Source organism: Nyctibius grandis, chromosome 1 (assembly GCF_013368605.1).
Source record: "Nyctibius grandis isolate bNycGra1 chromosome 1, bNycGra1.pri, whole genome shotgun sequence".
Classification (NCBI taxonomy): domain Eukaryota; kingdom Metazoa; phylum Chordata; class Aves; order Nyctibiiformes; family Nyctibiidae; genus Nyctibius; species Nyctibius grandis.
This window is the reverse complement of record NC_090658.1, coordinates 59,810,513-59,837,223: the sequence shown is the minus strand read 5'-3', so window position 1 is coordinate 59,837,223 and position 26,711 is coordinate 59,810,513. Positions and strand designations below refer to the sequence as shown.

At 44.1% G+C, this 26,711-nt stretch overlaps 1 protein-coding gene across 1 annotated transcript in view; it reads right to left on the bottom strand.

Annotated features, from left to right (window-relative positions):
- The window catches only part of TIAM2 (TIAM Rac1 associated GEF 2), a 188,904-nt gene that overhangs the window by 78,781 nt on the left and 83,412 nt on the right, over positions 1–26,711 (bottom strand). Inside the window, exons 3-7 of the mRNA XM_068406037.1 lie at positions 15,841–15,952; positions 13,538–14,737; positions 7,320–7,755; positions 1,319–1,491; positions 42–266 (exon numbers count right to left, since the gene is read on the bottom strand). Of these exons, the coding sequence (XP_068262138.1) occupies positions 42–266; positions 1,319–1,491; positions 7,320–7,755; positions 13,538–14,731 (2,028 nt within the window). The 5' untranslated portion in view covers positions 14,732–14,737; positions 15,841–15,952. The remainder of the gene's footprint in view (positions 1–41; positions 267–1,318; positions 1,492–7,319; positions 7,756–13,537; positions 14,738–15,840; positions 15,953–26,711) is intronic.

The following is a 26,711-nucleotide window of genomic DNA, read 5'->3' as shown; positions in this document are numbered from 1 at the left end:
TAATGATAGATATGCTCCTGTAAAAATATTGTTTCCAGTACCTGATTCTCTATGGCCTTCCTGTTTTTTGGATCGCTAACAATTGAGAGCTGCAACTCTGCCATCTTTTTCATCTTGCTATCCATGTCAATCTTCTGGAAGAGACTCTTGGTTTGATTTTTCAGCAGCCTAACAGTATCTTCTTTCCCGAGCTTCTTCGCAAAGAGGGAAGCACAGGCTGAATGTACGGCAGTAACCCAGTTTTCCAGATCTGTCTGGGTTGTCGCCTGTGAAACAAATCAGTGGTGCAACATTATGAGCAGACAAGAAGAAAAAAAAAAATTAAAAATCAGCAGCTCTAGGACATGAAGTGCTTGACGGGTTCACTGAGATCTTAGGCACTTTATCTTAAAACCAGTAAAGTAAGGTTTTATCCTTAAAACTGTGCAAATAAAGGAACTGAGAGCTTTTCCAGCACTCTGTCATGACTTGCCTCCAACCTTCAGCTTCTGCTTCTTAGATCTGCAAGGTCTGAGGGCTCTGTGAGCACAACAGAGCCCCATGAGCTGTGGGAAAGATGTGACTTGCATTCTTCATCCCTCCAATTAATTAAGGTAAAAACCAACAGGTTTTAAAGATAAACCGCCTCTTCTGCAAGTAACAGCAACAGAAATTATTTTACATGTAAGGCCCGAAAAGTGTTTGCTTGCTTAAAATGTGCCAAGTTAGTGGAGAGAGGAAAGCAAGGTAAAGAGAATACATCTGCACAAAGTGTCTCCAGAGATATTTGCAAGTGTGCTTATGAATCAACATGTTTTTATGCAGGCAGTTCCACATAATACTGTTCTTTATTAACATTTCCAGTGGTGCAGTTAAGCAGCCAAGATCTTTAGATTATTTTTAGCCTTCTTTTTTGAACATCTCACTCAAGCAAATTCTGTTTGAGGCCACCAGATTCAGGGCTGAGACCATCATTCTGTAATGGTGAAATGCTAATAGACATGAAAAAAAAATTATAATAAAGCTGATTTTCTAGAAGCTTGTAACCACTAGGTACCAAAAGTGTCTTGTAGATTTGTGATCCTTTCTTTTTGTTTCTGAACCGTAATTAACTGAGCCAACTGATGTAATATCATGTACCTGAAGTCATACCATACACTTAAATCAGTATTATAATATTAGGGTATAATAGTGTAACTATACTATTCTTTTTAAGTCACAGGCACAAGCATGATATGCGTGTATATATGTGTATATACAATCATATACATGCATATGCATACTCACAAACACAACCTAAAATGGAAACAACCACAAAGTTATGTATGCATACTTTTACCTGAAATAGGTAGACATCTCCAAAAGAATTGCTGAGACAGAACACATTTTCTTTCTTGGGATGTTCTGGAACAGACTGTACTATACTGTCTTCTGCAAAGAGGGCGTATCGAGGCAAGCTGCTCTGCTCCATCGAGTTCCTTCCATATGTCTCATAAAACAGCAGAGTACAACCTTTGCAGTTCAGAGGGACAAAAAACATGAGGAGAAAGTAAGTTCTGGCTCTCACATGTGAGTTCTCTTATACTAATGCTTTTGTGATTGAGATACCCTTGAATGACAGGGAACATCAGTTCTCCCCTCTTTTGAAACAGAGAAAAAAGGAAGAGCCTCTAAACCTGAAAACAGGCAAAGTTAATGATGAATTTGCCAGTGAAAAGTCAGAACAGACATCTAATAGGGACACAACAAACAACAAACACTGAAGAAAAAAAAGCAACAGGGTACCTCAATATGGAAGTGTTCGAGGCCAGCTTGGATGGGGTTTGAGCAACCCGATCCAGTGAAATATGTCCCTCCCTGCCCACGGCAGCAGGGTTGGACTAGATGATCTTTAAAAGGTCCCTCCCGACTCAAACCATTCTGCGATTCTATGAATAAACTTGGCCTATTAAAATGTTAAAGCATGTAAAAAAGATTAATTCCTACTTTGTTAAATTGGCTTTTGTGTTTCTTTATTAAATTGAATCAACTCTCTCATAACAGCCACCTAAGAAATCTTTGTATTTGTTGAAAAGATTTGCAGAAACTTTTGTCTTCAAACAACACGCTTAGTGAATAAACTTCTCAAATTTAAATTGGATTTCCTTGAATCTACCTGCAAATTGTAGACTTAGACAATGAACACAATCTGAATAATTTAAAATGGTTTAAAAGGGTTGAGTTTGAGCATGTTCAGTCTCACAGATAGTATAACATGTAAGGTACAAGACTTGCATCCAGAAAACAAACTTCATCCTTGATGATGACAATCCTGAGTATAACAAGAGGAATTACTTCTGGAGGACAGCAGAAGAGACTTGATCTCAGCCTCCAGCAGTACGACTACATTGCCGTGTTGCCTTTGGCAGTGAAGCTGGCTTAAAAAGGGTCTGTCCCCTCCATCCTCACCATTCCTGCCCCATGTTACAATCCACTGTCCTCTGTGATGCGTGGATTTGCCTGTTCAAGGAATCACAGACTGAACTGCATTACTAAAATAGTCTAGTTAAAAACTATCCTGTCTTGCTCAAGAATTTCTTAGGCTAGTTGTGCATCAAGAAAAAATAAGTAAATAAACCTCACTTTCACCCCTAGGAAATGGCAGCTTAAAAATAGTGAGTTTGGTGTTTGGTTTTTTTTTTAATTGGGAAGGTAAATTAATACCATACTATGGCTAGATGTTTAACCTGGAAGAACTAAAACCAGATACTATAAATACATTTTGAAAACTGAGAATAACCTAAGCAGTTCGAAAAATCTGAGGCTGGTGGTAGATTCTGCAGCAAGGCAAGCCTTCTTCAAAAGATATGTTCAAGTTCATTCAGGAATTAATTTAGAGAAGACCTATGGCTGCATTACATAGCGAGCCAGACTAAATGATAACAGTGGCCCCTTAAGACCTAGTAATCCATGAATATATCACTGCTGTAACCCCTATACATATTCAGTAGAGGACTTGAAACTTGGCCAATATAAGGATTCAGTTTGCTAGGGCTACAGCATTGTTATCTCTCTAGTTCGTTTTTTTTTGTTGTTTTTCCTTCAAATCAAAGGGCACCACAACACAGGGCAGCATCAAAACTGAGATTTCGGGTTGACCTCCTGATTTTCAGGCTGTTGGTGTTTCTCTGTGTGACACACTGTGTGTACGTATGCACACGCAAATATGTGTGTCTAGGAAGTATGCACCAAGGGGATGCTGCAAAATCTGCAAAATGTTTCTGTCGTGGATGCTTTTAAAATAGTTAGGTAAAATCAGAGTTCAACCTTATTTTAGTACTTCTCTAACATTTACACTTAATGCTGTATTAAATATTATTAAATATCCCAGATGCATCATCCAAAGTCATGTAAGTTTGATGGGAGCTTCCTCAAAGTTGAAATCTGAAATCAGAACCAAAATCAAGGTTTTTTGGATTCTTCTGTCTGGTAAAGGGGAAGGATGGGCCTATTAGAGTTTATGGGGCACATCTGCTGTGAAAAGTGGTGGAATATACTGATCCTCATACAGCCCAAATCTAAAGTGTATGAAAAGTGAGATTCATCAGATGGATTTCATCATATTCTCCAGTGCCATTGAATGTACAACAGTTACAAGAAGAAAGGAAATATATATCAGAGGTTACTGACCAAATCATCTGATGACTGAAAAGTTTTCAAAGGAAGGAATCCAATAAATAGAAATGACTCTATACTAAAGTGCACCTTTTCCTATTACTGTCCAGAGTCTCTGGCAGAACAATTAGGGTAAGAGCAAATCCTACAGTCAGTCCTATCCTTTCCCCTTAGCAGCCCTCACTTGATCTTCTTCATGACATAGAAACACTTGGAGATCTCCACAGTTGAAAAAGAAGGACATGGTTTGTTACACTCTGCATATCAGGTATGGCACTTGTCACGGTTTAAAGCTGGGCCAGCTATTAACCAGGTGGCAGATGCTCTCTGTTAACCCTCTCCCCCCCCCCGCCAAGGGAAAGGGAAAAGGGAGAGAGACTTATGGGTTAGAAAGTTAAAACAGTTTTAATAAACTATAATAATGAAAAAGAATATAATAACAATAATAATAGAAATAACCAAATATATACAAATATGTACAAAACCAAGATCAAGAGCTTGGAAATCCTCCTCAGGCAGAGTTGCTCCCCCCCAGTACAGGCAGAGGGGAAAAGGCAGTACCTCCCCCCAGCACAGACAGAAGGGAAAATGCAGTAGCTCCACCCAGCACGGGCAAAGGGCAAAATGCAATAGCTCCCCTGCTATCACACCTGCAGGCTTTTAACTGGAGATTTGGCAAAGCTGGTACCAATCAGTGGGAGACAGGAGGGCCCCTCCCTCCTGGGCCCCACCTCCAGGAGGCAGTGGGTTAGTGATAAACAGGAAAGTGAGAATGACATGTATGGGATGGAATACCTTGCTGGTCAATCCTGGGTCACCTGCCCCGTCCACTACTCCCTGCAGGTACAACCCCCTTCGGCTCTTTACTCGTAAGCAGTGACCTTGGGTTCTCTAAGACTATTTGGCCTGGTTTGAGCCAAACCAGGACAGCACTTCTGTCATAATTTCAACATAACAGAGCAAACTAAACCAAGGAAACCAAGTCCCCTCTTGTATTCAGCAGCAGGACTGTACAACCACTTCCACTTCTGCATTTTAGGAAAGTGCACATTAAATTCTGTTTTAAACTCCCATATTTCCCCTATGAGTTTGCACATTAAATTCTGTTTTAAACTCCCATATTTCCCCTATGTGTTATCAAAAAGGTAACTAAAGAGATGTTGTTTTTTATCCTGACAGTTTATATGTACATAAATTTAAAATTTCGAAGGGCATGCGTGTGTGTTTAGGCATATGGCATCCCAGATATATCTTTGGGTCAAGCCAAGTGATCCCTGGAAGCAGCTAGTTTCATAAACCCTGACAGACCCACTGGGACTGATTATCGTCCAAGTATTTTAATCAAAACTTGAACTGAAGGGGGAGGGCAATGGCAAAGCAATTTCCCTTGTTAAAATAAACTAATTAGACAGGACAGATGGAAAAGAGAGTTCCTCTTGTTAAAAGGTTACTATTCAAGCTCAGGTCTTGGTGGCCCTGAAAGCAGAGCAGAGGCCTCAGGACATGTATACTTTGAAGTCTGGCAGGTAACCAGATGGTTAGAAGCCTTCTGCATATTTATAATTAAACACATCTCAACAGAGTACAAAGAAACATGCTGTTTTCTATTTGCATATGTGGCTATTTTAAGTCATATTTTAAAATATCTTGGCTATTTAAACTTCAAGAACAAATTAAGTACAGATTTATTCAAAACTGTGTATCAGGAGAACCAAAGCAAGCGCCTTGATCTTGATATAGCATACTGTGAAAACAAAACTACGCCTTGATATCCAGACAGGCAAGTTTATTTTGGCATCAAAAGGCTCCACAGCACAATAAAGGTATCAAGGAAATGAGAAATGTATATTTAAAACAGCTAACAAAGTGGAAAAGATTCTGCACCATGAATGCAGCCATATCACCCATCTGAATTAAAAAGCATTGTATCTAATACTTCTTCTAATGTCAGAAGTTAATTAAGCTTTTTACAAAGAATTTTACAATTCCTTTTGTATAGCTGGGGAAATTCAGATAGCAAGAAGGGGTGTGACTTGTTCAAGGTCACCAATAAGCCAATTTTATAGCAAAGAACCAAACACGAAGCACCTAAATTCCTTCCCAGAGTTTCATTATCCCAGAAATGCACTAACTACTAGTATATAATGTATTTCATCTTAGAGTTTTGATAGGATTGTTTAGAAACTACTTGAATTTTAGAAGGGGCAGATCAAACTCATATTCATTCTTTATAACGCAAACACATACAACAAGAGGGTAGCATTCAGATATTGTTTATCCCTTTGCATACAGCATTTGTAAGCATGAATCATGCTATTTGATGATCAGGATAAGTGATTTAAACTGTTAAGACTGCCTACATTCTGATCCCTTGATAACAGGTCTCTGAATTATTAGGTAGAATTGCTACATTCTGGTGAGTTTGCTTCTTTTAAATCAGCCCTATCAAGGACACCGTTCCCAGCACTTGCCATTTGCTGTTCATTTTTCTTCAGGTCTACACCCATGCAGAATTTTCAAAAGGGCAACCTGTGGGAAAGTTGTTATTCTCTCTCCTCCAGTCCCAGATATGCTAGGAAATTATTAAATTTAATCATTTCCTTACTCATTAACTTAGCATTATATTTATTGAAAGGCAAATCCTTTGGATGCAATTCAAAAAAAAAAAGAAAAAAAAAGCCTATGAACTCATCCATTAAATTCCTCTTCCTCCCCACAGTAGATGTTATTTTCCTTCTCACACTTCCTGACACCCGTACGCTTGCGGCACACCTACCTGCTCTATTACTCTGAGCCATCAACGTGTACCGCGAGCACAGCGCTGAGCACAGCAATCACACCGCACCCCACTTGCAGCAGCCCCTTTTAAGAGGATTGCCTTCCCACGGGGCTCTTTCACAGCAGGAGCAGCCGGGGAAGATGGGAAGGTGGGCATGCCAAAAGCCAGAAGGGGTTGGTATTGCGGGGAGCAGGCAAGGTGAAAGACCATCCAGGGAAAGGAGGGAGACTGGCAAGCCCTGGGAGTGGTCCATGGCAGCTAAGCCTTGGGCACTGTGGGGCTTCCCTTGCTGCTGCTGCTGCTTGAACCTCCTCTGCCCTGAATCGCACACTTTTTTAAGTAAATGCTCTAGCATGGGAGTTCACCTCTTTGCTATGTTGCCACCTGAAGCACTGGAAACAAACTGTACATTTTTACATTAACTTACCCCAACTTTAAGCAAACCTCATTGCAGAGCCCAAGGAACTGCATGCCTGTGACTGGGAATGAGGCACCAGGGACTTCTCCTGATCCTTAAATTTTGAATTCTCCTCATACAGAGGTGTAAATTCTGGATTTTTCTCCGTTTTGGTTCGGTTTGGTCTTTGACCTCCAAACGACCAAAAGCATCTTCTAAAACCTCAATTCTGTGTAAGTACAGAAACTGGGAAGTCAGACAAAACAATTCCCGCTACAGTATGAAATACAAGGCTGCATATGCAATACCAAATACATGAGCACCACCTCGATTTAGTGGGCTGCTTAGACACTTGCTCCACTTTAAGTGTGTGGGTAGACTTGTGTCAAGTTAGGCATGAATTTCTGATCCCCTAAACCTGCTAACAGAAACCAGCATGCACAAAAAGCTGCTGAGACATGATGGAAACAACTGCTGCCGCCAAGCTGAAGGAGCAACGCGGTGGTTTACCTTTGAGCGTGACCCAGTACTGCTTCCACTTTCGCCGTGTGACGAGTTCCAGCTTCTTCTCCTTCTGCAGGGTCACCAGGGGTTTGAAGAACAGCCAACCTGCCTTGCGCACCACTCCTTGCTCTTTCTCATACAACAAATCCAGCTGCTCCAAGGAGCTGAGGGACTCGCCACTAGAGTCCTCCGTTTCTGATGAGGTCTCGATGTTCTCCAGGTTCATCCTGCTCATCTCCAGCTCCCGCATAAAGTTTTCATAAATGTTCTGCCTCAGGGTATCACTGCTGACGGCGTTGGTGGACTCGCTTCTCTGGGACAGGGCATGGCTTGAGCCAGGTGAACACAGCAAAGTGGAGAGCTGCGACGGTGCCAGCGTGTCTGTGGTGAAGTTGTCCATTCTGCTGTCAAAGTATTCACTCCCATCTTTACACTTTGGCTCCTGCGCAAAAAAAGGAAATTGCCAGTGATCAGTCACCAGAGCTGTGATGAAAAGACACACCTCATTTGGCATTTAAATTTGTTTCATGTTTAGCCACGGCTAGTTCCTTCATCAAGGGCCACCTCTTTTCACCATTACATCACAGGCTTTGCCTCGGCAGACACTGACACCACTGGTGCCACCACTCACAGTTTTCTCAACAGAACCCCATTAAAACCTAACCAGTAAGTCTGTGAGCTTTGAAACTCAGACACCTGAGAGTAATCTCCAAATCCACCAGTAACTACTGGGGCTTCTACTGGCTGAAACCTGATGGACTCCAAGAGACAACCACATCCTTCAGCTGAAACCCAGGCACCACCACCTAGACACCTGTTTGAGTACAAGCGGGAACAGTGTCACAACAAGTTTCTTTATTATTACAGGGTTTTAAATACTTTTGTGACATTCCATTTGTGCGAGGTATCTACATTTAGCACCAGCACAGCTAGGCTGATTTCACCTCCACTTCCTATTTGTCATATAAAATGTGCTTACCAACACAAAAAAGGTCAAAAGTTGAGAATATTTTAAGCTTGTTAGTATTGACCAATCAACAAAAATCTAACAGAAGCTGTGATTTAAAAAAAGAAAGACACACTTGCTGACTGGCATGAATCCAGTCTCCAGACTGCAGAGGTGTGTATTTTCTGACTTGCTGGAAACTCCCCGGGAGCTTGACTGTCTCATCAAGCACCAACGGGCCTTTCTCCTAATTGCATTGTGCAACTTCATCCCTTGTATTGAGAGGGCTGGACAATTTTATTTGAAATACTCAGGCTTGATGATATGACTTCAACTTTGCTTTGTGATATGGATGCTAATGTAGGCCCATTTCTTGCCACTGCTTGTCGATGTGGGACCTTGTTGGCAGATTGGGTCTTTTCTTTCTTAAGCCTTTCCCAGTAATGTGCTGACTGCTCCCAACTCTCCCAGGTTCCAGTGACGGACAGGGATTTTTGTACTACCCAAGACAGAGCTCCTTGGACTAACTTCATGGTTGAGAACCACACCATCCATTGTAAGAAGCCGTTTATTGTCTTCCCAACTCAAGCGTTGCTGATGCTATTTAAAAGCAAACAAGATTTAAGAACACACAACACAAAAAAAACTGCCACCTTTTGCATTAAAAGTGTGGGGGAAGGGAAAAGAAGAGGTGGCTATAAACATTTCAAGAAGTGAAGCTATTACCCTCAGCAATAATAAAGCTGTTATACTTTCAAGTTTAGACTGCCTCTCTGAAAGCATTTATTTGCTCACAGACTTCTGTACACGAATAAAGTAAATAAACCTTGGTCTCCTGTGAGCTGCTCTCACCAGCAACTTTTAAAGCACCTATTTTTTTGTTTCTCTGCTTCCTACTTGATGCTCTTCAAAAACTGCAGCGGAAAAGCTATGCCGTGTTTTGATAGCATCAGGACATCCAACGCGCAGCCAAGAGCATCAGTGGGATTGTACGCCCTCCCAAGCATCGCCAGACAAGCCACTTCTCAAGCAGCAGGATACTGCCAGTCGTGGCCTCACAAAAGCCAACTTGAACTGAAACCCACATTCTCGTACGGTACAAGTCCGGCTTTTCAGCTCACTGTGTCTGGCGACAAGGATCCAGTTCTCCTAGTAATGGACTACCTTCCTCAAACCTTATTGCAGAGCGTTAATAAGCATTCGCCGAGAGTAACTCCCTAAACATCAACAGCTTTGCTTTTTATACAGCAAGAGGAGGGAAATTAGGAGGGAAATCGGGAGGGGGGGCGGGGAATAATCACATGTGTAATGTGTTTATGCCCACAAAATGACCGTATAACATGGATCGTACAGCTGTGCTGGCCATCTGCAGATTCGTGGGAAATCGGAAGCTTTCTTCACCTTCTTTTTAATTACTGTTGCTGTACATGTGTGCCAAAATCCTGTTTTAATTGTTTGACTATTCTCCAGCAACTGCCAGTGTCCTCTAGAAAACATTAACATACAGTTTATTAAGAATATGTATTTCTTTCAGTCCCAAAGCACTAGTAAGAAAAACAACATGGGGCAGATACATAAGAAGGTGTCTGCTGTGAAGGGCCACTACTGGAACAACAAGCATTAATGAAAAGGGTGGGATACAACCTGTCCATGAACAGCCACTAACCACATCCTATGTTTTCTCCATGCACACAGAAAGGGTAGAAACGAGGAAGTATGAGAGCAGAGTAAACGGACACAGGATCCAAAATAAATATATACACGTCACCATGACAACATCACTTCTATTTTATTCTTTTTAAAGAACAGAATTGGCAGAGTCACACAGTCTCTGCTGGTCCTTGGGGAGGCTGTCACTGTAACACTATCTGATCACTGCTGAAAAGGTCTGACCCAAATTGCTGCTGGTGGTGGTGGTTTCCCTGCCAGGTGACTTTCTAGTCATTTTCTCTCTGTTGCACCTAGTGATGACAGAAAACTACCACTGTTTCTGATCAGCTGCATTCAAGCAGATCTCTCGATGTCCGAGATATACCCTGGAATAGTTATAGATAATGCAAAAGATAAAGTGGCTAAGATACCAATTAGACAAAGTGACGCATGTAATAATTAGCTGTAAAGAACAGCGCAGGAAACAATGCAGCCTGCTAAATTCATTAGGACCCAAGCTGAAAGTAGAATCTAATACCACTTTTCAAACCAAATAAGGAGGTTGTCTCAATGTACTTTTCTTTTATATTCTCTTTACAGCACACTTCATGGCTCTGGGTTATAAAGTCAGGAAATTTCAGAAATGATTCCCATAAAGAAGCTATTTACTTCATTGAAGAACCTATCTGCAGCAGCTGTTTCTCCTGGCCAGATTTTCATTTTACACAGCGTTTGCTCATTTTCTCCATGTTATACAGTTGCACACTGAGTTTACACCACCACCTTTAGCAGCAGCTGACTGTGCAACAAGTGCTGCTCACACATAGTGTATTGTGATACAGCATCTCCCCAATGCCATTCCAGCAAGGATTAAACTAAATGAGGACATGCCATGCAGTAGAGTACCAGTGATGCATCAAGGGAACGCATTAGGACACCCTCGTGCAACAAAAGCTGGGTCATGGCACAGAATGACTGCAATTCTTCATGTGAGACCATTATTAGAAAGGCAAACTCAATTCCAGGATATATCAGATCAAGTATCAGATCAAGTCAGACACAAGGAAACATCCAAGTCACTGGACAGGGCATAGCCAAGGGCTCCTCTGGAATATCCTATATCCAAATCTGTTTATGGATGATTTAAAACAGGTGCAGAGGAAGGGTGCCAGAATGAAAAGGAAACAGACTTCCTATCTTAAGACAGGAGACCAAAGAGAGTCTGCATAGCCCCACAAATGCAGGCCGAGAAAAGATGCCGTTTCTCCCTTTAAATAAACCATAACAGATGAAATAATAGGGAAGGATAACTAATATAGTGGACAATACTAGCATCAGAACAAACTGGCCGGGACTACATTTACTCTGCAAATCAGCAAACATCAGAGTAAGAGGGTCTGGAAACAGCCTTCAGGCTAGGGAAAAGCCCATCTAATTTTAAGCTGCAATTTGTTCACAAAGGGGATTAAACTCCACTGCCTTTCTAGTGGCAAGGGACTGGCCTCAATATCCTGACTGTGCCTCCTGGTCCTGTGCCACCATGAAGCAGGAGGCTCGGCTGACTTGTTTCCACTGGGGCAGCCGGAGGGACCTATCCACTCAGCCAGCACTGGTGCTTAGGCCTACTTATAGAGAAATATTCCAGCTTTCACCTACGTTCAGCCCAAGTGACTCACTATCAGTTATTAGTAATGTACTGAGGAAGGCACACGTTGTTCAGAGCAAAGCACGGCGGCTACAATTGTTGCGATCAACCATCCTACAAACAGGGACTAACCATCTGACAGATCATAACTGCGCACCGTACTTCTGCATTTTTAAGCCAAAGGACCTGGTGAGAGTATAATAGTTACCAAACTACAACACAGCAACCCCCAGAAGAGATGGCAGGTTACTCAAAGCGTGCAAGGCGGAAAAGAGCTGACCAAGCCTCACGAGGAAGGCAAAATCATAAAGCATTTGCTACCTCTCTTATCCTTCCTGTCGCTGGATACTGGTCTGATAAAAATCAGTGACTAACTATTTCCTACGCCTTTTTCTAAGAAATCACCATTTTTGGAGCTAGGGCTGATTTCCTTCTACCACAATCAGATTCAAGCTTGATGCAATCTTGCCAGCCAAATTTCCTTGCTGTGTCTGAAGTCAGTTCACTGCACAGTGAATTCAAAACAGCTATGAATCGTGCACCACAAATACCATTCTGAAAATGTCATAACTAAGTAATACATGGCAAAGGTCTGGGACACAGAGATCATATGTAAAGCCTGGCTGTAAAATCCAGAGCAGCCACAGATGTTGAAACCGGTGAAGAATCCTGGTGCAAGGCGCTGAGGCTCTTCACTGATTCCGTTTTTTCTGCCTTCTCTTTCACAGCTGAGTAAGAAGATGAAAAGACAGCATCTGATAAAATACATGAGCACCAACTCACAAAAGAAGTGATCCAAATAAACAGCTTTCATTTTCATTTTCCCAGTTCTGTAGGCCTTACCTAGGATTTATGCTGGCAAACCTTATGCTGACCTCATTTCTGAGCCTAAGGGTCTGTCAGAGTTTTACACTGCAATGACAGATGCCTGTTAAGCACGACACCTGTCTGAATTTCCAACACGGAAGACAGCGTTTGCTCTACATGCCACAGAAAGCATGTGTTATGGGCTTCCCTTCACTCCCTGCTCACTTCTGAAGTGGCCAGCACCTCAGTGTTGCTGAATTGGAGCAGCTCCTTCATTTAGAGAAGCACAGTGACTGTTCCTGTATCAGAAACACCAGGGGGGAGCAGTAATCCAAACTAAAACCTGTCTCTGCCCTCTGTCTCAGCTTGCGAACTCAGGCGCAGCAGTTCAGGCACAGTCTGGCATTTAAAGAGTCGATTCTGGGGCCTACAGCTAGAGACGAGAATTTCATTCCTGACCACAGGCATCCTAAATTCCTATTAATGGGATTAGCCTTAAATTCTTCTAAAGAAACATCCTTTCCCTCCCTCTTGCCCTCCTCCCATCTCCTCCTTCACACCACCATCTCCCGGCGGCCAGATGGCAACTCAAGCTTTTCCATCTGGTGAACTAAGCTGACACGCAGGAAGGAGGAGGGCACTCCATGTAATGCCTTAATAGCAAGTGGAGGAGGCAGAACCAGCAGCTCTGGTCGATACTCTACAGTTGCTTGCCTTGCTAGAGAGGGACTGACAGTGAAACCAAAGTGAGTGATGAAGTCAATAATACAAATAGGGAATACCTACAAAGATATTTATAACATCCTTCTGCTGCTCCTTCCACACTCTTTAGATAATGTATGCTGATTCATAGCATATATATGATATCTAGGTTATATTTTCACAGTTGAAATAATGAGAAGGCTTAAAAATTCCAAGTCACTTTGTAAGTAATGCAATGATTTCAAAAGCTAATTCACTGAGAGATTAGGCTGCAGAGACTGGAGTTTGCTAAGAAGGGGACAAAACAGGAAGGGAAAATTTGCACACACAAACGTATATCTTTTTTTGCTGTTGACATTTCAGACAGCTCCAGGGATGCAATACTTCTCAGAATTCCACAAATTACAATCACTACATTTGTAAGAGGAATCTACAAACCAACTTTCAGGCACTTAGGCTGGGGTTTGTACATACCTGCAGCTTCCTTTTCTTCCTTGAGAGACTTCCTGTCCAGTCACTGATGCGTCGCATTCGGTTTTTTAACGTATCTTTCTTGGATGCATCCTCACTGAGGGGCCTGGACTTTCTGCATGGGAGTGTGTAGGACGAGTAATGTGCAGGACTTCCCCGCTCTACCCTGGAGGGAACGTCGATGTCTGAGGCAAATGAAACACGGTTGCTTAGGCTACCATGAGTATCAATATATTCATCAGACAGCCTGATCCTAGGTGGAGGGGTGCTTTCCAAACTTGTATCCTTATAGAGATCTCGGAGTGAGGAAAGAGATGAACTTTGGTTGAAGGACTTCTTGTTGTCACCTGCTGGGAAACTGGCATGGATGCTTGTATCTGGAGTGCTCCTAGTCAAATATGGACCATCCAACTCATTGATATCCCCAGCATTTCCCCAGAGAGAGTCATACCATGAAGACTCGGAGCTGAGGGAGCTCCCTTTACTAGATCGAAGCCTTGAATCAGTAGGTGACAGACGATGGCTTGAAGAACAGTCTGCGCTGGAGTTCCTCCTGACGTCGAGGTTATTCGGCTTAGACTCTAAGGCAGGCGAATACCTCAGCAACTGGACCGGTCCACCGGACTCCTCGGTCGGTACCTTGCCGTTGCTGCTGTTGTGGAACTCGACTCTCAAGCAACCATCCAGCTTCCCCAGTGTTTTAATGAGAACTTTTGGACTCCTCCTGTCCTCTGATGGGGAGGTTAATGCAAGACTCTCATTCTTTCCGTAGCAATTTAAAATGTGTCCATTGCATTCTCGAGAGGCAGCATGACTACTTCCAGCTTGAAGGCCAATATAGTGGAAACCGTTCTCGGGCAAAAACACCGCATTATTTCCATGGCAGTAGTCCCCTGAGGTGTTTGCCCTGTGTTTGGCATGGGCATTGCTTTTAGAGACCTTCACCACAGTGTCACCAATTCTAGATGAATAAGGCTGACTACTCTTGAAGTGCGAAAGGCAGCTTCTGGCAAGGGACCTCGATTTGTAGCTTGAACCACTACTGGTATGTCCCCATCCATGCACAGAGCAAGACTTTTCATCTTTAGCATGAATGCTGCGAATTTTCAGAGAACAAGGCTTCTGCTTGGCACCAGCTGTAGCAGCAGCATGATTTTTTGATCCCTGAAGACTGTATTGGCTTTCTGAATTCCCCATTTTCCACTAAATTAAGAAGAGTTTCATTAGAAACAATGGCTAGAAGACAGAGAGAAAAGTAACAGACCGTTTTTATCCTTTACACAGGAAAGTGCCTTTTTAAAAAATGATATGAAACAGTTGTTTCAAAAAAGCCATTACATACCCATTTACAACACTAAATTCATAACTGAACTTATTTTAGGGCATGCTAGGAAAGCCTATTCTCTGCATGGTTCATCACCCCTCTGTTATAAAGCTGGAATCTAGCTCCATTGAAATCATGTCAACACCTTTCTCCACCCACACCCTTGGCAACATCCTTTTCTTATAACCTACAAAATCTCTGGCTCCCAAGAACAATGGCATAATGAAAGGGAGACAGCAAGATAATCATAACTTAGATGTAAAGTGAACTGTACTTTCAGAGAAGTCCCTTCTGCCAGGAGACAAGCCCACTGCAGTTTCAGCTTGACTGGTTTCTGTGCAACTAAGTGTTGCCTCAATAAACTGTTCAGCAAACCCCAACTTTGTGTTTAAATGGAGTCAATCCAGGAAAAAGGAAAAAAAAACCACCCACACAAAAAAAAACAAATGAAAAATAACTTGGTTAGCGAATAGCCTCATCTGCCATTACAGCACAAAACTGCGTTATGTTCATTCAGCATGGTGCAGTTCGATAGTTCACTTAGTAAAACGCTCTTCAGCTTTTTACTGAATTCACAGTGAATAGCACTCACTGGAGCAGTCAAATTGCCCCAGTGAGATGACCGAAGATTTTGGATCTACATAAAGTGTACCCCAAAGTAAAAAAGATCGATCTGTTCTTTTTGTTACTTGGAGTGAATCTCCACTGTTTGTAATTTACAGAAACAACATCAAAGTGCTTTTTCCATCGGCACTATGCTTCTTCGCACGTTGGATCTCAGACTATCACTCTTACGAGAATTCACTGCAGCCTCATTAAAACTTTGTCAAAATAAGCCGTTGTGAAAGCAGAATCTTATCTTCTAGAGTTTGTATATAATCATAGAATCATAGAATGGTTTGGGTTGCAAGGTACCTTAAAGATCATCTTCTAGCCCTTAGCACTTTTAGATGAAAAGCATAATACAAAAAGAAGAGCAAACCTGTAGGATCACTCTCAAACACGGGCACGGCTAGCAGTCAGCATGCTCTGCATTGTCTTTGTGGCCAGACGTTACACTTGCCAAATCCAGGATGGACTTGCACACAGACTTCCTAGAAAACACCAAAAAGACAAAAAAGGGCTCTCAGTCAAACAGAACTTACACTTTACTCCAGCTGTAAGCAAAATGAATACCGAAAAAAAAATCACACAGAAGTTACAAATGGAGAAGAGAGGTCTGGTTAAGGGGATTCCTGGACTTAAGACATACATTTTTATAAACATACCTTAACAACTGACATTGAATTAATACAATTAAGTCACTGTTTGGGTAAGTGGTTCATTTTCTAATTCTGTCCTTCTTCCCTCTCATTGACAAGTTAGGGCATACTTGAGCCCCCTCGAGTTTGCTTTTTGGAAGACCAATTACAGATGGCAGGATTGTGCAATGATCCATTACAATTTGGACCAAACCGATCAGAGTAATGTCCCGCGGCATCTGTTTATCCTTTCCCACGTCTGAATTCCAACTATGACCCTTGCAGTGAAAGGCCACCGTGCAATTCACTCCACCAGCGACCCAGCAACCTCCCTCTTTAGGTTTGTTCTGATTTTCAGATAATCTGCCAGTAAACCAAGAAAAAGGCAGCACCAAGCACTGCACACAACAAAGGTAACAAGACCCAAGTTCTTTCTGACCATAACTTGGCACACAAAGGCTGCAACTCAAAACAAAAGAACAGAAGCTGAATCTCACAAAATACGGCAGCAGTTTAGGGATTGAAACGCTCCGTAGAAGCAGCTGTACAAGATCTTACGCTCAGTTTTAGAACAAATGTTTTAACTAAAAACCCCAAAAATTATTCTTTTCTGCATAAATTCAGTGTCTACTGTTCATAATTTTCAATTGAATAACTATCTGATTTGAACATGCAGAGTTTTGCTTTTTTGCCTGACTTTGTGGCTATTTACTGTATAAGAACCTTGAAGATATTTAAAGGAATTCACTGGTAACCTAGGTATTTTGCTAATCTTACCAAAAACAAAGGTAAAGGTTGCAAACTAGAACTAAAAACAGTCTCAACAGCAAGCCTAGAAAAAGGTTAGGAAATAAATGACTTAGAAGAGTTATATCCTTCTGCATCATGCTAGAGATGCTACAGACCTATAAACAGAAGGCTATTATCACAGCCTTTGTTATCACAAGACATTTGATAAAACAGAAATTTCACCTTACCCTCCAAAAAAAAAAAAAAAAACACCCAACCCTGTTAAATTGCTTATTCTCTAACAGTTTGGAAGCTGCTATTTTGGACACCCTTGCCTTGCAGGTTTGATTTGTCTATGCTGCTAAGCGCACCCATTTATGTAAACAGTTTTAAAAATGTCATGTGCAATATGGATTGAACAAAAGACTTTTGATTCAAGGTAAACAGAAGACAACACACAAACTTCCTAAGCTCCAAGTTGCTGAACAAATAGCAAACCCCCAGCAAAACTGCCTTCCTTGATCCAGGAGGCGCAGGCCACAAACAAGCAATGAGTTTACATTCAGAATTCTTCATCTGGGAGCAGAAAGTAAATTCAACAAGGGGGCTTTGAAGGGCTTATAACTATTCATAAGGGAACGCGGAACCCAATTTGTCTAAAGAAACAGGCAAAAAGACCATCTGGTCTCCACAGTGATTGTGCAATGGTTAGGTAATCCTTTTAACAGAGTGGGCAGCGAGCAAGCTGCTGTCATGAACCTCAGAAGATATATGTTCAATTTGTCAAGGCTCAAGCTGCTGCTACAGGGTCCATTGTATGTGTCTGATCCAATACACAGGTCACATCATAGGTGAACGAATAAATTTATCTCAGGGTACAGTGTCTACAAAACAGTGTCTCAGTCTGTGCAGGAATCAGTCAGCAGTACAACAGAACAGTCATTAAATCCCATAGAAATACCCCGAGGGATTTTTCTCAGCATCCAGAAAGCTACGGTAGGCTAAACATTCGCGCACGCTGCGATAACCAAACGGGGCATCTGCGAGGCTGCACAAAGACCGTCACCCTCAAAATCAGCTGCGATGCCTTTCTCTTGCCTCACACTTGTGTGGAGCAATTTTCTTTTTGCTAATTACAATGGGGAGGGGGGCAGGGAGCGGAGTGAGTCGGCTTGCACCCAAAGGCAGCGTGACACTGGGGCAGGGGGGCGGTGGCGGACAAGCTCTGGCTGCGCTCGCTCTGAACACTCACACGTTTTACACTGTTTGAACTACAGAGGCACTGGAAATCACAGTGCAGGGGATCAAGTTCATCTTCCCCTATATTTCTCACAGCAACCTATCGCTGCAGAAGACAGCATGCTTTTCTCTCTTCCTATACAGAGGGATGAATACTTCTTGTGAGCAAACCCAGTTTCTATGACTATTTTCTGCAATTATAATCAGTATATTTAAAAAGCAGCTCGCTGAGCCTGAAGATGACTATTAAGAGTTTATTTGCTTTCAATTATACCCACATACCCTAAAAAAGAAGTTTTTAATCTTCACCCTGGTTCCCCTTGACACATTCAAAAAACACAGCTATGCAAACATACTAATCCAGGAGCCCCACCATCCCCACCACACCCAGCAATTAACGCAAATCATAACCCCAGAGCTAAAAATGTATTTCCCCACCTTTAGGCTTCTCCACATAAAGGTCCCCTAGACTTTTTCAGCTCTGAAAAACAAACACACGAGCTCAGGAGCCATTCCGGACAAGCGCCTGCCATCTATATTCCCTCATTAATACCACTGCAGCTAGACTGCTTTATAAATGCTAGAGGGGAAAATGCCTTTCTTAAGATTAAGGTGAGCGCATGTACAAGCACTGCTCTGCAATTGCACGGGTGCTTTCCTCCCCAGTCTTAATCTCACAAAATAAAGGTTTACAAAGCTTGACCCGCTGACCATATTGCAAGCAAAACTGAACCATAGCAATACTACGTCAGTACTAGGTTTGCTTATGAGATACAACAAGGAATTATTACATTATGAATTAGTGGGAGATCTGAGTCAAGGGAGCCAGCCATCTGCTTCCAGTACAGTCACACTAACCAGGCTGAGACTCTCAAAAACTGCAGGACAGAAAATGGCAAGCTCCAGGCTGACGGGAGGCAAGCGCAGCGCCGTAAGGAGACTGAATGCTCCTCAATCACAAACAGCATCGGACAGAGGCCATATACCAACTACAAAAAGGCAAGAGATTGTGATTGCATCTTCCTAGGGAGGTTCAGAAGATTTTCCTTGCTGGGACTGACAATCTCACCACCCAGGATGTCATAAGAGCTCAACTAATGTCAGCCCTAGCGATGTTAAGCTTTAGCCTGGATCAAGAAGTTACCCTCATGAGACATGAACACACACACCAAAGCTGTCTGCCTGATGTATTTTGATGCCTTTATTCCTCTGGATGGCTGGCGACAACGAACCTTCATTGATAAATGTATAGTAAGTGATCTACAAACCGTTTAATCCCTGCTGTAGCTTCCTCAAAAATCTACTGATGAGGTGCAGGGAAGCTGATTCTCACTTCACTAAACACGGCATCAATGCAAAAATGGCAAAAACAAGAAAAAAAAAAAGAACAATATGGATTGGTCCAGATGAGTATAACATCATCCTATCAAAGTAGCACCACTGAGTGAGGACTCCCTAGGAAATGCAGGAACTCACAAGAGCCTTCAGAGTTACCAGGAACAATAACTCTTTATGCAGAGCAGAAGAGCTTAAATTTAAAACCTCCTGTCTTTAACAAGAAAAAGGCTTTTAAAAGAGCTAGACTAAGAGCTAGAAAATAGGTAAGAGCTAGAGCTAGCTGTGTCATCCCCAAAAAATACGAGCCTGCATCTTTCAGTTCTTTGCAATGACACACCAGGACACAGTTTAAACTTTTTAAGAAGGCTTTTCCTTGAGGAAAGGACAAAACAGTTATTCAAGAAAGAAGTAAGCTAACTGAGTATTTTATTCCTACTTGTATCTTAAGCAGCAATCACGTGTCACAACCTCTTCAGACTTTCTTCATCAACAGGAAGATTGTTACCTGCGCCAGTGCGGTACCTTTTGAGAGGGCATAGGACGAATTCTCTAGTACTTGCCACCAGGCACAGCCCCTCACAGCCATCCACAACAAAGACAGGCAGAGCTTCAGCTCACTTTGTGGCGATATAAATACTTACACAAAGGGCCTTTATATGCAAAGGGCAGAGTATATCCCATCAACTACTCTCTAGCAACGAAGCAAGAGGAGAGAGTCATGTATGCTTTCTGCTGTGGTTGAGAACCGTATTTCCACCAAGGTAGGTCAGGACTCCCGCTGCAGAGCGGGACTGCGATGGCCACCTCCAGACTGTGCACGGTGGAGTGGGAAGGTGAAGAAGGGAACAGGGGGGAGAGGAGAAAAGGCATCACCAGGGTGCTTACACAGGCGGCTGCTCTGAGTGCGTGGTTCATAAGTGCACCATAGGAGAATGTCATCAGGATTAGCGGAGCTGGGATAATGGGAGAATCTGAAAGTATTTCAGAGTGATAAAAAAATGAAACACAAAGCCCTCATATGAGATGACCAACTTGCTTTCTTTTAACGGCAGTTTAGTTAGAAATGTTGCAAGCTTTGATGTACAGCAACTATGTTAGTGGTTTTTTACATTAGGAAAAGCCTTTTGTTTTGTTTTGAATTGATTGAGCAATGCCTATTTTTTCTTTCAAACTACTTTTACATTCTCTTCCACCTAATGGTTAAAACATCATCCATTTTAAATGGCTTACAAAGCCTTAGAATTGTATATAACTATTTTTCAGATACTAATGTGTTCAAAAGTTTAGCAAAGAATCAATGTACTTGGTGAATTCTTACAGGGATACAGAATTACAGGTTTGAAGTTTTAATCGACTTCAATCTGCTTTGGTTTTTAATATGAAAGTAATACAGAATGCTAGAATGTGAACCTGTTCTCACCTTCCTGCATGTCTGCATATGGATGGATACATGAAATTAATGAGGGAGGCAGGTTAGCACAACACTGTAGCTGGATTAAATGTGGAGTTTCTTACTGGAAACAATTTACTGTATTTTTTAGAACTACGCACTTTGGTCACATGCTTCCACAAATCAGAAGCAGATTTCTTATTCCTGCAATCTCAATCACATTCTTATTACAAAAATATACCATAATAATTATACCATGGTATTCTTGGCAGAATATTTTGCATTATATACCACTGTATTCAAAGAATGAATAACCAAAACACCACAAGTATGTCTTTCTTTAAAAAAAAAGAAAAAAAAAAAGAGGACTATTTTCCCTTAAAAATCCAGTTTGAAGACAGAATTCCTCACTCACTCATTAGTCTCTTTAGAGTTACAGCCTCCTGTATTAGGAACTATTTGGTAGCTCACAGATCAAATTAAAAGCAATAGTTTTCCTCATTAAACGTAAGTAGTCATTATGACCCTAGACACTTCTTTTCATGCTGTGAATCATATCTACATTGCATATAGACTTCTAATTTCACAGTTTAAGCAAGAAGGGGATAATCTCCTTTCCTGGTTTCTTCTCTTAAACTAACATTAATCCCAACAGGTCTACACCGCATCACAGATATATGGCATTGGAATTACACATCCCGTACCTGGGACATGATTCCTTCTTTTACTCAGCTCATTCTTCTGGGTCCAAGACATTGGCAGTTTAATTATATTACACTTTATACATTTCATGTTAGTGCGATATGGAAGGTTGAGTCAAGACTGAAGATCCTTATCATATTACACCAGTACTGATACAATCTAAATCTCTAGGGACTTTTTTTTCTTTGGCAGGAAAAACAAATTTCACCATTTGTAAATGTTGTTGAATTTATACACAATGGCTAAAGTGCACATCCATTTAAATAAAAGCCATTAAGCTTGTTAAAGAAAAACAGGAATGCCTGCTCATATCTTGGCTTAATGCAGTAGCTGCAGCAGTTAAAGAGTTGATATGTCAAAGGGTCTATTTCTTGCCCTTGAAGGGGAAATGAACTCAGTGATCTGAAAGGTCTTTTCTTCTCCACCTACTCTGGTTGTAAGCATACTGGCAGGTCCTGATGCAGACTAACACGGTGCTTTCAAGGGATTTCAAGGCCTGGGGCCTTGAGAAGGGAGGATGGTGCACCTGAAAGCAGCTGAGATGCTCCAAGCAAAGGAGCCTTGGCTCCAACCTCACTGCCTGCCTTGGGCTGTGGAGTAACAACACTTCAGAGACAGAGCTCAGGTCCTGCCTGAGCTTAGACAAACTCCTGAAGAGGTCTTTGCCTCAGTCCTCCTTACTTGCGATAACAACAGGAGGTGAGACTGGGGCTTTCTGGTCAAACTGGAATGCCCAAATCCCCACCAGGAACACCTGCTCTTCGTCTCTCTTGTCCGCTTCAGTAGCAACCAGCTCGTGCTATCAAATACAAACATAGTCAGCAGGCAGATGCAGGGATATTCTCTCACACGTACCCACACAAAACTGTAGGTGCCAAAACATCAGCTTTGGAGAGGGTAGGGGAAAGGTTATTTTGGACTAGGATGCAGTTTACCACACCATACCCTGAGCAGCCCTGTAGACCCTACCAAAAGGGGAAGCAAACAGCAGCAAGGAGGAGCACAGAATCACAGAATCACAGAATCACAGAATCAACCAGGTTGGAAGAGACCTCAGGGATCATCGAGTCCAACTGCTGCCCCTACACCACCCTGTCGACTAGGCCATGGCACTAAGTGCCATGTCCAGTCTTTTCTTAAACACATCCAGAGATGGTGACCCCACCACCTCCCTGGGCAGCCCATTCCAATGTCTAATAACCCTTTCTGAAAAGAAATGCTTCCTGATGTCCAACCTGAACCTCCCCTGGCGAAGCTTGAGGCTGTGCCCTCTTGTCCTATCGCTAGTTGCCCGGGAGAAGAGGCCAACTCCCACTTCACTACAACCTCCCTTCAGGTAGGTGTAGACTGCAAGAAGGTCACCTCGGAGCCTCCTCTTCTCCAGGCTAAACAACCCCAGCTCCCTCAGCCGTTCCTCGTAGGTCACACCCTCCAGACCCTTCACCAGCTTGGTCGCCCTCCTCTGGACTCGCTTCAACATCTCAACATCTTTCTTGAAGTGCGGGGCGCAGAACTGGACACAGTACTCAAGATGCGGCCTCACCAGTGCCGAGTACAGAGGGACAATCACTTCCCTAGACCGGCTGGCTACACTAATCCTAATAGAGGCCAGGATGCCATTGGCCTTCTTGGCCACCTGGGCACACTGCTGGCTCATGTTTAGCCGGCTGTCGATCAGCACCCCCAGGTCTCTTTCCACCGGGCCGCTTTCTAACCACTCTTCCCCCAGCCTGTAGCGCTGCATGGGGTTGTTGTGGCCGAAGTGTAAGACCCGGCACTTGTTCTTGTTGAACCTCATGCCGTTGGTCTCGGCCCATCTATCTAACCTGTCCAGATCCCTCTGTAGGGCCTTCCTACCCTCTAGCAGATCGACACTGCCACCCAGCTTGGTGTCATCTGCAAACTTACTGAGGGTGCACTCAATCCCTACGTCTAGATCATCTATAAAGATATTGAACAGCACCAGCCCCAGAACTGAGCCCTGGGGAACACCACTAGTGACCGGCCGCCAGCTGGACTTTGCCCCATTCACCACCACTCTCTGGGCTCGGCCATCCAGCCAGTTTTTAACCCATTGAAGAGTCCACCCATCCAAGCCCCGGGCAGCCAGTTTGTCCAGGAGGATGCTGTGGGAGACAGTGTCGAATGCCTTACTGAAGTCTAGATAGACTACATCCACAGCCCTGCCCTCATCTACTAAGCGGGTCACTTTGTCATAGAAGGAGACCAGGTTGGTCGAGCAGGACCTGCCTTTCATGAATCCATGCTGGCTGGCCCCGATGCCCCGATTGTCCTGCATGTGCCATGTAATGGCACTCAGGATGATCTGTTCCATCACCTTGCCTGGCACCGAGGTCAGGCTAACAGGCCTATAGTTCCCTGGATCGTCCTTCCGACCCTTCTTGTAGATGGGCGTTACGTTTGCTAATTTCCAGTCAGCTGGAACTTCTCCAGTTAACCAGGACTGCCGGTAGATAATCGAGAGTGGTTTGGCAAGTTCGTTTGCCAGTTCCTTCATTACTCTGGGGTGAATCCCATCCGGGCCCATAGCCTTGTAGGTGTCCAACTGGCACAGCAGGTCACTAACCATCTCCTCCTGGATCACGGGAGGTTCACACAGCCCCCCGTCCCTAACTTCAGGCTCTGGGGGCCGAGTCTCCTGAGGACAACTGGTCTTGACATTAAAGACCAAGGCAAAGAAGGCATTAACCACCTCTGCCTTTTCCTCATCCCCTGACAATACACTACCCTCCTCATTCAGCAAGTGGTGGAGGCTCTCCTTGACCCTCCTTTTGCTGTTAATGTATTTGTAAAAGCTTTTTTTGTTATCTTTGACTGTAGCAGCCAAATCGAGCTCTAATTGAGCTTTGGCCCTTCTAATCTTCTCCCTACACGACCTGGCCACGTCCCTATAGACCTCCCAAGTTACCCGACCCTTCTTCCAGAGCAAGTAGGCTCTCTTTTTTTCCTTAAGTTCTAGTCTAAGTTCCCTGTTTAACCAGGCCGGTCTTTTTCCCCGACGGCTTGCCTTCCTACAGACTGGGACAGCCTGCTCCTGAATATTTAGCAATTCCCTTTTGAAGCATGTCCAGCCTTCTTGGACTCCTTTGCCCTCCAGGACCGATTCCCAAGGGACTCGGTCCACCAGCCTCTTAAACAGGCTAAAGTCAGCCCGCCGGAAATCTAAGGCAGGAGTTCTACTCTTGCCCCTCCTTACTTCCCCCACTATCGAAAACCCTAACATTTCGTGGTCGCTACTCCCAAGACGGCCACCGACCCTCACATCTCCCACTAGTCCTTCTCTGTTCACAAACAACAGGTCAAGCAGGGCCCCTCCTCTAGTGGGCTCATTTACCACTTGCATGAGGAAGTTGTCCTCCACACATTCTAGGAACCTCCTAGATTGCTTCCTCTCTGCCATGTTGTATTTCCAGCAGACATCTGGCAAGTTGAAGTCGCCCACGAGGACAAGGGCCGGCGACCGGGCGGCTTCTGACAGCCGCTTGTAAAACGCCTCGTCCGCCTGCTCATCCTGGTTGGGTGGTCTATAACAGACTCCCACCGTAATGTCTGCCCTGCCGACCTTCCCCCTGATCTTCACCCATAAACATTCAACCTTGTCATCCTCACCATCTTCCTCAATTTCAACACAGTCCAAGCACTCCCTAACATATAGCGCTACCCCACCGCCTCCCTGCTTCACCTGTCCCTCTTAAAGAGCTTATAGCCATCCATAGCTGCACTCCAGTCATGGGAGTCATCCCACCACGTTTCTGTGATGGCAACCACTTCATAACCTTCCTGCTGTACAGTGGCCTCTAGCTCTTCCTGTTTGTTGCCCACACTGCGTGCATTGGTGTAAACGCACTTCAGCTGGGCTAGCGGCCTTGCCCCCGACGCAGGCCTGTCACCCCTAGGTTCATTTGCTGTTGCCCTGGTCTTATCCCCCTCCCCCATCAAACCTAGTTTAAAGACCTCTTGATCAGCCCTGCCAACTTCTGGGCCATAACCCTTTTCCCCTTCTGATTCAGCTGTTCCCCATCCGGCATAAGCAGGCCCAGTGTCATGAAAGCCGCCCCGTGGTCAACGAACCCAAAATCCCACCTCCGGCACCAGTCTCTTAGCCACATATTAATCTGTTGTACTTTCATAAGTCTTTTCCCTACTTTCACCAAACACCGAAGGAATTGAAGAGTATATCACCTGCGCACCTACCCCCTTTACCAAACGCCCCAGGGCCCTGAAGTCCCTTTTGATTGCCCTGGGACTTCTCTCTTCAATCTCATCCCTACCCACCTGGAATACTAATAGTGGGTAGTAGTCAGAGGGCCTCACCAGTTGAGGAATCCTCCTGGCAACATCCCTTACCCGTGCCCCTGGGAGGCAGCAGACTTCCCTGTGAGTCGGGTCTGGCCTGCATATGGGGCCCTCCGTTCCCCTTCGCAGGGAGTCGCCTATAACAATTACTTTTCTCCTTTTTGGAGCTGGTTGCAACCCTCTTACTCGGCTGCTTCTGTTTACGTAGCCCCGTAGAGGGTCTTTCACCTAGATTTGTATCTTCCTGACACTCAGGAAGACGCTCAGGCTGCAGCGCCTCATACCTATTCTGCAGGGGGATGTGGGGAGGGGAGGAAGGTCGGGATGGGATGCACCTGCCACCCCGAGCAGGGACCTGCCTCCATTCCCCCCCATCCCCTAGGTCTCCTCCTGCTCCTTGTGGAGGAGGAAGAGGATCCTCCACTACCCAGGGAGCAGTAGGCCCGTCCGTTTTCCCCAGGACAGGCAGGGAACAGCACTGCCCGCCATCCTCTTCCTGGGATGCTCTTGCACTCCTTAACCTTGCCACCTCCTCCTTGAGCTGGGCCACCAAGGAGATCAGGTCGTCGACCTGTTCGCACCTCATACAGGTGAGGTCTCCGTTACCCTCGAGTGCCAGGGCCAGGCTCTGGCACTCCCTGCAGCCTGCCACCTGCACCTCCGCATGCTTCCACGGCAGGTCCGTTTGGGTTGCCATGTCTTTTCTGGCACCCGCAAGGGACTTAGGGCTACGCCGAGTGGAAACCATACCTGCCTGCCCGCCTACCCTGCTCGCCGCCCTGCCTGCGAGAACTGCTGCGCAAACTGCCACCCCCCTGGGGCTGTGCCCTCCCCCGCCCCGGGACACACCCAGTCACTGCTGACTCTCCCTCTCCCCTCTGGCCAGGGACTAGTCCC